Here is a 13808-nt window from a genome sequence, read left to right on the forward strand (position 1 = left end):
AGCTTACCCATCATTTATCATAGTGAGTGGTCATCTTCTATTTTAAGATCTTATCAGAGTACATCTAAGGAGAGCAGTTGTTATAGGGCATGATTTTTCAGAGCTGTTCAATACCTCTGTTCTCACTTAAGCCAAGTAGCTGTATCTTCCATTGACTTATCTGAAAACTGGGCTGTAGTATTTAATATGCCGTTACTAATCAGTGTTTTTGCTCTTTCAGGATATTGGTCGCATCACTGGACCTCCAAAAATAAATCCCGCAGTAAATGAAGTTTATATCACTTTTAACAGTACAACTGCTTGTGAAGCAGACAAAACATTCAGCTCTCTTATTGTATTCCATTGTAAAAGAGGAACAAGTCTGGTAAGAAACCTTTGTTTAACATTTTACAGTGAAAATACAGATTTTAGTGTAGGAAAAGGAACAATAGTAAATGTATTGCAAAATGGGAAGTAACCAGTGAGAGAGTGTAAACTTTGCACGTCCCTAGTGAATTTCTATTTTAAACTCTAACCAAAACTAGTCAAGAAAAAATTGAGTAGTTCATGGAAAGACAGCAAGCTGCAGAAGATGGTTTCCATTTTATGTCCTGAAAGAAAATTAGTCCTTTGTTCAGTTATTTTAAGATACATATTTTTAGGCAGGCGGCAAATTTACGCAAATTGCAAGCTATCTGAGACTTTGAGTTAATTAGTTTAGTGGTAGCTTATTGTTAACATTAAACTTCCTCTTAATACTGTCTCTGATCAGCCTTAGCCCTGTACCAAAAGGAAGGAGTGGAATTTTTTTGGCTCGTGGGGGAAAACATTAGAATTTATTTGAATGTTTCCTTCGTACCCAGTGTGCCATTTTCCCTGATTTAAAGACCAAAGATATCTTGTTACAAAATGTTAAAGCTGCCTGGTTAAGCACTCAAGACAGGAAATGTAATAAATCTTAAATGTTCTTCTAATGTAGGTGTTTGATTACATTTAAAAATACATATTTTATATAAATACCAGGGCTGTCAATTGCACGAGTTAACTGCGATTAACTCAAAAAAAATAATTGCAATTACTCACACTTAGAACAATAGAATACTAATTTGAAATTTATTACATGTTTTTGGATGTTTTGTACATTTTCAATATTTATTTCAATTACAACACACAATACCAAGTACACCGGGCACACTTTCATATTCTATTTGATTGCAAATATGCACTATAAAAATGATAAAAATAGTATTTTTCAATTCACCTCATACAAGTACTGAAATGCAATCTCTTTATCGTGAAAGTGTAACTTACAAATGCAGATTTTTTTTTTTGGTTTACATAACTGCACTCAAAAACTCAAGTTTAAAGCTTTAGCGCCTACAAGTCCACTCAGTCCTCCTCCTTCTGCCAATCACTAAGACAAAGTTTGTTTACATTGACGGGAGATACTGCTTCCTGCTTCTTATTTACAGTGTCACCTGAAAGTGAGAACAGCCGTTTGCATGGCACTTTTGTAGCCGGTGTTGCAAGGTGTTTACATGCCAGATATCTATGCTAAACATTTGTATGCCCCTTCATGCTTCAGCCACCATTCCAGAGGACATGCGTCTATGCTAATGTTGCTGTTTAAAAATAAATAAATAAATGCATCAGTTAAATTTGTGACTGTACTCCTTTGTCGGGAGAATTGTCTCTTGTTCTTTTATCCACATTCTGCATATATTGCACGTTATAGCAGTCTCGGATGATGACCCAGCATGTTTGTTTTAAAAACATTTTCACAGCAGATTTGACAAAATGCAAAGAAGATACCAATGTGAGATTTCTAAAAATAGCTACAGCACTGGACCCAAGGTTTAAGAATCTGAAGTGCCTTCCAAAATCTGAGAGGGATGAGATGTGGAACATGCTTTCAGAAGTCTTAAAAGAGCAGCACAAACCACCAAAAAAGAAAATCGGCCTTCTGCTGGTGGCATCTGACTCAGATGAAGAAAAGAACATGAATCAGTCTGCACTGCTTTGGATCGTTATCTGCAGAACCCATCATCAGCATGGAAGCTTGTCCTCTGGAATGGCAGATGAAGCATGAAGGGACATATGAATCTTTAGTGCATCTGACACGTAAATATCTTGTGATGCCAGCTACAACAGTGGCATGCAAATGCCTGTTCTCACTTTCAGGTAACGTTGTAAACAAGAAGCAGGCAGCATTACCTCCTGCAAATTATAACCAACCTTGTTTGCCTGAGTGATTGGCTGGCCAAGAAGTAGAGTTGAGTGGACTTGTAGGCTCTAAAGTTTTACATTGTTCTATTTTTGAATGTAGGTTTTTCAAATGTAGAATTATATTTAAAAGTTCAACTTTCATGATCGAGATGGCACTACAGTACTTGTGAGGTGAATTGAGAGTCTATTTGTTTTTTACAGTGCAAATATTTGTAACCAAAAATTAATATTAAATGAGCACTGTACACATTAATTTCACTTACGGCACAGAATACAATGTTTGAAAATGTAATAAACATTCAAAAATTTAAAATAAATGGTATTCAATTGTTTAACAGCACAATTAATCACAATTTTTTAAATCGCTTGATAGCACTAAAAGACTAAAGCTGGTCAGAAAAACATTGATGGAGATTTTTCTGTCAAAATGCTTTTTTGAAACTGTCTCTTTCTCCAAAATTTTGTTTAGGAGCAAAAGTGAAAAGTTCCAAAAATGTCAAAATGAGACATTTCAGCATTATCAGAACACTTCAATTTTTTGTTTTGAAACTTTCTCTTACATTCTATTAATAAATAAAGAGTTTATTAGAATATAAAACAAATTTTGGCAATTAGACGAGGAAATGGTAAAGATCAAACTCTGACAAAGAACAAGAACAAATGGGAATGTGTGCGCCTTGGAGCACTAGTATTGAAGAATGGGAGTTGTGAAGATGCCATAAAATGAAGAATCAGACTTGCCACTACAGCATTCAGAAAACTCTGCAAGGCTAAAAATATTTCAATAAATATGAAAATCAGTGTATGTGAGAACTATCATGCCGATACTACTGTACAGATCAAAATGCTGGAGTATGAGGAAAGCTGATGAATGAAAGATTTTGACTGCAGAAATGAACTGGCTGAGGGAAATACTGAGAGGTTCAAGGCAGTGGCTGGGGGAAATTAGGGCAAGAAATAACGCTGTTACAGATGAGTCAAGAAAAACAACTAACATGATTTGGACACAAATCAAGAATAGACCTGGAAAGGATGCAGTGCACTGCTATCCACACCAGAGTGCAAGGAACCAAGAAGGCACTGGATAGGTACAGCGAAGAATGGTGTAGAATAGAGAGGTTCTGAACGAAGTTGTGAAGCTAGTACGTGACAAAGTGGTGAAAGACTTCATTCAGCCCTATTGTTGCTGTTGAGGTGACAGGTAGGATTTGAAGACTATAAAACAGGTCAAAATCTCTAAACAAAACTTAAACTTAAAAAAAACACCCTGAATTTTCCTTTGGAGAATTTTCAAATTTTCCATTTTTGTTCTGATATGAAACGAAGCCAAAATTTGGAATCTCAAAATACTTTGCAAAACAGCATTTCTGTCTTCCACACAGCTCTAGAAAGGCATGAAAATGGGTGATATGATGGAATAATTTGTGACTGTGACATCTTAGCATTTTGTACTAGTTGTAGTCCTGAGCCAAAGAGTTAGTAAAAACAACCCTGCCAGCAGGAGTCTCCTTTTTACCTCTTCCTCCCCCTGATAACTAGAAATAATCAAACCCACACAGAGTTCATTGTAATGCTTTTGCTATGTTCTGTAACAGGGCAATCCAAAGATGATACGAAAATCTGACTGCAGTTTCGTGTTTGAGTGGGCCACTCCTCTAGTGTGTCCCGATAAAGTGAACATGCTGGGCTGCTCTGTGACTGATGAGCTGTTAAACTACACTTTTAACTTGTCCAGCCTTTCTGGAAGCTCGTATAAGGTAACGTTAACAGTGTTGGGGCTACTGTTGTTCTCAGTAGTGGGGGAATAGCATGCTTTGAAACCAAAGCAGTAATAGTCATTTGAATAAGCCAGGCAAGCTGAGGAAATCAAGATGAAGAGGCATGTGCATTACATTTCTGTGCCATCTCCAAGAGCCACTGGCATGAAGTTGTGGTACTCTTCCAGACTGCAGCCCTATGGCGGAGGCACAGCTACGTACTAGTAGCTCTAGTCCTTCTCTCATAAAATGCTTCATACTAGACTTGCAAAGTTCTGCTTCTCAGGGGTATTCCTCCCCCACCCCCCCCAGTGAGGAAGCATCGTTAACTTTTCCGTTATTAGGCATTGTAATTTTAAAAAATGGATACTTGTGCTCAGGCCAATCAATATTCATAAAAGCTCCTGGGTGCTACAGTAATATAATAGAGTTTTGCAAGGCTGACCTATTAATATGGCTCAGTACAATAAAACTTTAAAACTTTAAACTGTAGGATATATTTCTTCCCTATGGTCTTTAAATGACTTTCTGTAAAATAATGTCCAATCCCTGTCATCTAAACTTTTTACAAGACTTCAAGTACATAAAGGACTTGGGTAGTTATCATAGAGTATTGACTGTTAGCTCTAGAGTGTTTTTGTCTTTGTGATGTACGATTCCCTTTTGGATGCCTCTACAGATATCTTCTGGATCCAACAGTTATCACATTGGGGTGTGTGCTGAAGTAGCAGATGTGCCCCAGGGAAAATGCATAGATGGGGCAGTGTGCCTGGTTTCTGAAAACAGTGCTGCTTCATTTGGAATCATAAAGGGAATGAAAATGGATTATAGGCATCAGGATGAAACTGTCATTCTGCAGTATACTGGGGGTGATCGGTGCCCTCCAGGTGAGATCCTGTAACTAGCTATAGGTAATTTTATATAAAAATCGTCTGGTCCCATTAGGACACAGAGCAGCCAAAAAACTACCAGGAAAAAACAGTTTTTAGCAATAGGAAGATGTAATCCTAGCTCTTGTATAATTAATAGCTTTAAAAACATGATGTTGATTTATATTTGATCTACTGCTGACCTCTGCAAAGAAGTTATTTACCTATGCTCAATGCAGCAAAGGCTGTATTGAGCATATGTCAGTTCGAAGTGGCTCAATGAAGGCCTAGCTGTTTGCCCAGAAAGTTAAACTGTGTCTCTTTGCAGTGTCATATTTGATTGCATTTAGACTTGATGTTTCTGCATTTGTGCCTGAATGCTGGGCTGATGGATTTTTAAAACAGAACAGAGAGTAATATATAGGAGAATTATAAACTGCTTTTGATTTATTGCCTGTCATTATACATGGTAACTACAGAGCATATGTTTCAAGGGGTGTCACCTCCATTTGCAGTGACTGAAAAAGGTGAGCTTTGTGTATTCCCCTTCAAATACAAAGGCAAGCGCTATGAGGATTGTATTGTGGACGAAGAAAAACGGCGCTGGTGTGCCACGACTAATGACTATGACAAAGATGGAAAACGGGGATTTTGTGGAAATGGTTAGTAATAGCTTCACTTATCACAGAGATGAAATGATGATGTGCATGTCCTTGGGCCTGATTCTCGGTTAAACCAAGGCTCTTTTTACATGGCTCTTGCATGATAAGGATGATAGTGTGTGGTTTTCCCTCCTCTCCTCCAATACTGCTGTTGTGTGGGTAAAAGTCCTTTATGAGGAGAAACTATAACATTAGGGTTTTTTTAAATCGCATGCTGTTTTCTGATGTCATAAAATGGTGAAAACTATTTTACCTACTAAAAGTTGATCTTCCCATTAAGCTGGAGATTAAAAAAAAAACCAAAAAAACCCAAAACCTTAAGACTTGAATTTAATCAGCCTAATGTAGTAAAGTAATGGTACATCGAAGTGATTGTGTTCTGCCTATTCCATGAATCTAACTAATGTAGCTGGGCTAGAAACAAAAATTCATATTTCTTTAATGAGAAGCTATGCTTGATTTTTAGAACGGTTCTCCACTACTGGCTAGAGTCATAATAATTATGGTGCACAGTCCACACGTACATTACAACCTCTGTTTTTTTTTCCTCTCCATTAATGTATCTCCGCATAGCAACTGGGAATCGAGAAGCTACTATTATTTTCAAGTGTGATGACAATGCTGGGAATGGGAACCCTCAGCTCCTGAGTGAGACACTTGGCTGTGCCGTCACCTTTGAATGGAAAACACAGTTTGTTTGTCCTCCAAAGAAGATGGAGTGCAAGTTCATACGAAAGCACAAAACCTATGATTTAAGAGTGCTGTCCTCACTGACAGGATCGTGGCTCTTTAACTATCATGGGATCGCGTGAGTGGTTCCCCCCCCCCCCCCGACAACTTTAATCCTTTTTACACAGCAGTTTGTGCGTCAATGGATTGAGATTGAGCTACGTGGTGGGTATATGGAGGGGTGTATATTGTTTTTTCAGTATTTGATAGTCCACATTTAGTAGTTGGTTTGAATTAATTTTTTTTTCTCCAGATCGCAGCTTTTCATGAAGTTTAGGGAACTTGTGACTTCACTGAAACTGTAACTCTGTGCATTTTAGAAATTGAAAGCTGTAAAGAAAGGAGCCTGCTCATCCAACTAACTGGGGAAAGTCACTCTTCGCAAATGGGTACCTTTGCACAGGGTGGATTAAAAACGATGGCATTTTAAAACAAACATCAGATTTTTTATAATATAGCGTCCATGAATATTCACTTTAATTAGTTAAAGGGAATATCTTTTTATCTTAATCGGTTTATCTTTTTGAGGTTAAATCAAGTTTTATAAATATGACACATGGCCTGCCCTAAATATATCTGCTGCTTTCAGTCTTGACAGTGGAATGAATGCCAGTGTTTACTTTTCCAAATGGAGTTGAGAAAGTTGGAACTTTGTTTTTCTTTTCCATTCTATGAATAAAGTAAAAGTGGAGAGATGAGATGTACTAGTTCCAGAAAGTTGAAAAACATTGTTACCAGAAACAATCTCTTCGATTAACTACAGTTAATTCGTTTTGTTTAATAAAGAAATTAATTATAATGCAAAACACATTTTTATAAATGTGACTTTATGAATCTAGCACTTCTAAGATACTGTTTTTAACTAACAATTTCATAATGCTTTCTCTCTGTGTTTTTAATTGAACTCCAATTTACTTCCAAATGTAGCTTGACATGAGTAAAAAATTGATCTAGTAAATTAATGTTAGAGAACAGTGAGTGACGCATATACACACATCTTAAAATAAGAATCAGATCAGTAGATTTGGAAATGCAATCAAAAAAATCTGGTTTGACTCATTCTGTGTTTGCCCAAACAGATTGAGAGAGCTCTTATATAATGAGGCATGTAAAAATGAGCACTCAGTGATTATGTAAACGAAGCAACAATAAACATTTCTGAATACAGAATACTTCATGATGCTTAATCCTTTCCTTGTTCCTTTTCATTTGGCATAAATACTTTTCTCTTCTCCTATGATAGGTATTACATGAACCTGTGTCAGAGAATAACCAATGGACCCACAAACTGCCCTGAAAGAGCCGCTATTTGCAGCAAAAGTCGAAATGGGGCTGTTCGGGTTCTGGGAGTCGTGCATACGCAGAAGCTGAATGTGACAGGTTCAGTAATCCTTTTGAATCCTGATTTCAATAGCTGCAAAATCAGTATTTTTATTGAGAGGATCTAGTGGTCATGCTGAAACTCTCTTGCATATAAAGACTTCAGTAAATACATCTGTTGCATGTTAATCAAGCTTTTTATCTTAAATGGCAGTAATAGTTTATTAATGACACATGCTTTTAAAAACTCTTCCAATATTCCGTCTAAAACAGAGTAACATTTAGGCTGTGATAGTGGCCAAAGGAAGTAAAATTAGTTATAGCTGAGCTTCTCAGAGGCCATTTTTTAGGAAAAATCTCAACTTTGCTATCAAGAACCCAGCACTGGGACATGTCCAGGTGTTCTTCTCACTTTAATAGAATGTTTGAACGTATTGCTTTTTTAAAATAAGGATTCTTGTTTAAAATCCTAGTTACAGGAAAGTAGATAGTGACAGTTTTAGAAATTGCAAGAAAAATTATTCTGCTGCAATGTTTTGGTTTAAAGAATCTTTCCTCTTGTCTTCCAAAAGTGCACCTGCAGCTAACTTTTAAATCTCTTGTGTTTGTAAAGATTGGAAAGAAATCTAACCAGTAGAGGGGGAAAAAAAGCACTTATACCCATTGCCTTACTTGCAAAAATCGGTTTTTCATTCATTATTTGACAATGTATGGGCTTTATTAAAATTGTAAAATGGAACTAGCTAGGCAAATTAGCCATCTCTTTAAAGGAGACAACACATTTTTAACTGCAGTGTTTCTTGTGGGAGGCATGGCGGAAACTGTATGGTAAGGATGGTTGGAATGATTTAAATTTTAGCTTTTGTACCGATGTAACAAGATGCAATTTGACCTCTGGGCCCATCAAAACATTGGGATTAGGTATTTAGATTATCTAAAATGGCAGTAGTAGTTTAACCATAGTCACAAGCAAAGTTGTATTTAAAGGATTACAGAACACACAGAACTGAGTCTCTCAATGATTGATTGATTGTTTTTCAGATGATAAAGTCCTTGTTAGTTACTCAGGTGGACATGAATGTAGAAAAAACAAGAAAGCAACATCTATTATAGAACTGAAGTGTGCAAAAACAATTGGTGAGCCCAGACTACATAGGTGAGTAATAAGACTTTTTTTTGATTATGTTAACCAGACCTTCTTGGTTCAGTCAACCAGAAAGATAGAGGGATTGCGGAAACAGCTTTGTTCTGCTGTAAGGATGCAGTACTAAATGCACAAAAACCAAACTCTTGGCTTAAGAACTTAGAATGTTAACTTTGCTCTGCTATAGCACCTCTCATCCAAGAATCTCAGTGCTTTAGGAACATGGTCTCCCTCACTTTTTTGTGAGGTTGGTACTATGCCCATTTTCTGGAGGGGTTAAGACCCAGATTTTTACAGGTATTATTTCACTCAATGTTTCAATGCCTATGTCTCATTTTCAAAAGTGACTTAGTGTTGGCGATGTTTAATTGAGGTGGAACAGTGCATAGACACCTTTAAAAATCTGGGCCTAGGTTATCTGAGCAAGGTAATACAGTGAGTCGATGGTAGTGCTGGGGATCGGAGCCATAGGTTCTAACTTGCAGTTTCTGCTCAGACCTCAAAACGGAGTCAGTTACTGTTAAATAAAAAAATTTATCTAGGTGCCAAGTTTCGAAATTTTGCCAGTTAAATCAATTTTCAGCCTAATTACCCAACCTCTCTCCCAATCTGTAACTATACATTTTCTCTTCTGCTTGAAAAGATTAGTTGGCATCCCTCTTATTGTCCTGATCCTCCACGTTGTTCTCTGGCGTTAGCACCTTGTGGAGAGCCAAAACAACGGTCACATGAGGATGCTAGAATTAAAAATGCTGGCAGTGGGACAAACAGCTGCCTGCTGTACTAACATGTTCTTAAAAGTAAATGCAGGAAGTTCTGAATAAATGTGCACTTTGTGCTACTTGTCAGCTATCTGTAAATTCCAAGTAAAGGAACTGGATGGTTGCCCTGGAAGAGCAAATGTATAGCCTGATTTTACCCTAGTCTCTAGAAAGCCATTTAAAATTCACACAGACTTCAATGTGTGTCATCACACAACACATTTTCAATCTGTGTTTAACAGATTGGAGGCTTTTGGACTCTTTCCACTTGTTCAATTTCATAAACAGCAATTCCATTCAGTATCTATTTTAGATTGTATGGGCTAAAATGTTAGTATTCCCTTCAAACTGATAAAGATGTGATAGCATAACAGGAAAGAATCAGTTGTTGTTGAAGTGGGTGTGGCTACAGTATATCCATTATCTTTTAGATGTTTGTTCTCTCGATTTATCAAATTATATCAGTTTCAAGTTTTAAAACTATCAGTTGTCATTACCAACAAGGTTTTGGAGAGAATGTGTTGCCTAACTGCAGGTTTCTTTAATCTGTTACTTTAAGTGTGTGTGTTCCTTGGTCCACACTACGCTGTTAAACCGATTTTAACAGCGTTAAATCGATTTAATGCTGCACCCATCCACACTACACTGCTCTTTATATCGATTTAAAGGGCTCTTTAAATAGATTTCTGTACTCCTACAGAACAAGAGGAGTAACGCTAAAATTGATATTACTATATCGATTTAGGGTTAGTGTGGATGCAAATCGACATTATTGGCCTCATTCTTTTACAGTAGCTACCCACAGTGCACCGCTCCAGAAATCGATGCTAGCCTCGGACCACGGACGCACACCACCGAATTAATGTGCCTAGTGTGGACGTGCACAATCGACTTTATATCTGTTTTATAAATCGTTTAAGCTAATTCGAATTTATCCTGTAGTGTAGACGTACACTGTGTGTGTGTGTGTGTGTGCCGCGCGCGTGCGCAATAGTAAAGGCTGGCAAACTCTATGTATAAAAGTTCTCATTTAATGAGCCATGATCTCTGAACACCTCCCCTGAGCACTGAATGTTTGGAGCCAAACTTCATTGTTTAGCTCTGTCTGGAATCAAATGTCCCACTGGAGCAATAGGAAAACTAAGCACAAGAGCCAGGGTCTGGAACTTGACCAGCCATGTTTGTTGTCCAAGATCAGTGAAATGCAAAATGTAAACCTTCTGAAGCAAATCAGACTGTTGGTTGGTTTTACTTTGCATTTAAATCTCAAATGCAGCATGTGCCATTGGGAACTTTAAGCAGCTGTTTTTCTGATTTTTTTTTTTTTACTTTTTAACTTTGTGGTTTCAGAAATTACCTGTTGTTGGACTTCTGAATCCATTGACCTAGGAAGCAGTTCAGTAAGGCTGGTAGAACAGTGATCTTGATCTAGGTCATCAGTTTATGCAAGAAATAAGCACAGATATTAAGCTTTTACCTGCTGAATCAATAGGCTACACCATGTTGAAAGTCATGAGTATCTTCCCCTCCGTCTTTCCCCTGATAAGTTATATTCTTTTCAGACTAGCAAGCATGTCACTCAAATATGACTTGTTACTGCTTTCCTGTGTATTTGGTAGGATTGATGAAGAAAACTGTACATACTATATCACATGGGGAACTCGAGCAGCTTGTGCTGTGAAGCCACAAGAAGTGGAGATAGTGAATGGGATGGTTATTAATCCTACAACTGGGAAAAATTTCAGCCTGGGTGACATTTATTACAAGTAAGTTAAAAGCATGTTCCTGTAGGGTGCTGAATTTGGCTACTAAAACCAAACCACTTTGACTACTATGGGCTGTCTTAGATGTGCCCAGCTTTGGAGCACACATGCTAAGGAACTTTCTGTAACTCACTAGCTGTGTGCAAACTACTGACTCTGGGGCTGATCCTGGAACATGCTGAGTGTTTTCTCTTCCTGTTGAAGTCAATCGGTGTTGAGGATGTTCTGTGTATCTCAATGTATTCAGCATCCCTCAGAGTCAGGCTGTTTTTAAAACCAAATATCAAGAGTTCATCTGTGGTGTGCAAAACTCTCTCTCAAAATGATAAAAAGGGACAGCAACCCCCTGATCTTGCCCAGTGTTTGTTCCCTCAGCCACTGTGTTATAGACTCTTACTACACCATTATGGTGACTTCGGTTTTTATGTAGCACCCTTTTTGTACTCCAGTAATGATACATTCAGAGCTTCCCAGGCCCCAAAAGACCATTCTGCTGATGATAGTCTGACCTCCTGCAGGACACAGGCCATAGAACTTCCCCAAAATAATTCCTAGAGTGGATCTTTTTAAAAAAGACCTTCAAAGACATCCAAACTTGCCAATAAGGTAGAATTGCTTGCAAGTTCTGAGGAAAGAAGTTTGGTGACCATGGTGCAAGCTTTAAACTGTGGAGAGGCATAACATTGAGTCACTGGCTGAAATGGGAAATCTTAAAAACAAGAGGCTCAGGGAAGGGAGGAATGTTGGACCTCAAGACTGACGTGTGTGTACGCAACCAGTAAAACTACAGAAGCAACTGCTTAGAAGCAACTGCTTAGAGCAGGTTTATAACATGCTCAAAAAGGCAATGAAGTAAACAATGCAGAGTGTGTGGCATGGTATATAGCCTCGTAATTCAAGGGTGTGTTGGGAAAGCAAAGCAATGAAGAAGCATTGCTTCTCCAAGTCACAGACCAGCAAACACACACTAAAGAGAATAGGAGTGGCATAGCCATGCAAAAGCACTGGTATGTCTATTCACATGGCAACCCTGCCATGTTCAGTTATTCTACTCTCTAATGGCATTGAATGAGGCAGGGCAGGGAAACAGATAGGTAGGAAATAGTTCTTTATTCCAAAACAGACTTGGAAAGGTAACTGGGCATGGGTTTGTTCAAAAATCAGTCTCGAGGCCGAAGAGGAGTACTGGAACAAACATCCTTTTTTAAAAACATCAGAACTTTGACTCTCTCTCCAGTAATGTTAATAGAGACAATTATAAAATGTACGCATTGCAAGGTGTTGATAGCCATTACTCTTGGCCCTGCTGGATTGGTGTCAGCAGTGCCAGGATATTTCCACAGTTACTGATGAGGCGAAATGCAGGATTTTATGACTAACACTTCAGCCCAGGCCACTTATGATCCTAAATCCATAGTTAGGCCTCAAAATAAGTGGGCTGATCACCCATAAATCCTACTGAAGCCAATGGCAGCTGCAGGTGTTCAGTATCTTTTGAAGATCAGGCCACTTACCTTTTGGTACCTCCTTGTGGATTTGGGAGCTAACTTGTAGGTACCAAGGATTGAACTTTTTTTCCCCATATCTGTCCTTTCTGACTGTAGAATATAGAATGTGCTTGGAATCTGCTAAAATCAGGTTGCTGCTGATGTTGCAGTATTTGTTCTTGCCCATAATTATCAGAAATATGGGACTTTACTACAGACTTGCTTTTGCTTTCAGATTATACCAAGCATCTGGTGATATACGGACAAACGGTGACACATATGTGTACGAAATCCAGCTTTCTGCTATAACAGACTCTGCGCACCCACAGTGCTCTGGAGCCAAAGTATGCCAGATTAAAACTACTAGTACCTACATTAGGAAAGTTGGCTCTTCCGATAAAGCTAATTATTATGTTCAAGGTAGTCCTCACTGACTAGAATTGTCTACACTTGGAACCTTTCTGTGAGTTACTTCCTAGAATGTGAGACTTCTGCTTTTACTATTGTTTGTACTAGTATATTCCTGTTAAGGCTGCTGGAATTATCTCCCTAGCTTCAGTGTTTTCCACTCTTACTTGTCGGTTTGAATGCAGGAGTGGCATAACGGAGGCAGAAATGACTGACTTTCCGGTGGAGTGATGGGGAAAACAAGACCTTCTCTTCTTCTCACCATCCCCATTTGCATGTATGCTCTATAAGTAATTGTACTGTCTGCGATCCCAGAAAGGGTTTAATAAAGCTCAGATGGGCTCTTCAGCGTAAAACATCACATACAAGACTTAATGTTAGTTATGGCAGGACCTTTCACATCCCCTGCAAATACAAAACTTGCCTGAACAGTATTAAAGTGAATGTCTCTCTCTTCTCCCCCCCTCCCGCCCCCCCTCTGGCTACAAGACCTCCTTTGTTAGTCAATTCTGCCAAACAGGCTATGACACACAGGACAAAATACCAAGACACACACACTCTCTGTTTTCATGGAGATGGTTATTGGTATCACTGCTTACTAACTCTCTTTATGTTGTGTATTGCTTTCCCAGTACCTCGAATAGCAGATGGCATTCAGTGAATGTCATTGCTGCAAACTGTTTCATGTTCTCCAGAATTCAGA

General features: G+C 38.2%; 1 protein-coding gene across 1 annotated transcript in view; it reads left to right on the forward strand.

Annotated features, from left to right (window-relative positions):
• IGF2R (insulin like growth factor 2 receptor) overlaps nucleotides 1-13808 on the forward strand; it is a 95428-nt gene that overhangs the window by 69952 nt on the left and 11668 nt on the right. The window contains 9 exon segments of the mRNA XM_030556692.1: nucleotides 221-364; nucleotides 3801-3962; nucleotides 4642-4849; nucleotides 5347-5493; nucleotides 6067-6301; nucleotides 7466-7602; nucleotides 8584-8698; nucleotides 11067-11213; nucleotides 12933-13117. Coding sequence (XP_030412552.1) covers nucleotides 221-364; nucleotides 3801-3962; nucleotides 4642-4849; nucleotides 5347-5493; nucleotides 6067-6301; nucleotides 7466-7602; nucleotides 8584-8698; nucleotides 11067-11213; nucleotides 12933-13117 — 1480 coding nt within the window.

This window comes from Gopherus evgoodei, chromosome 3, assembly GCF_007399415.2.
Source record: "Gopherus evgoodei ecotype Sinaloan lineage chromosome 3, rGopEvg1_v1.p, whole genome shotgun sequence".
NCBI lineage: Eukaryota > Metazoa > Chordata > Testudines > Testudinidae > Gopherus > Gopherus evgoodei.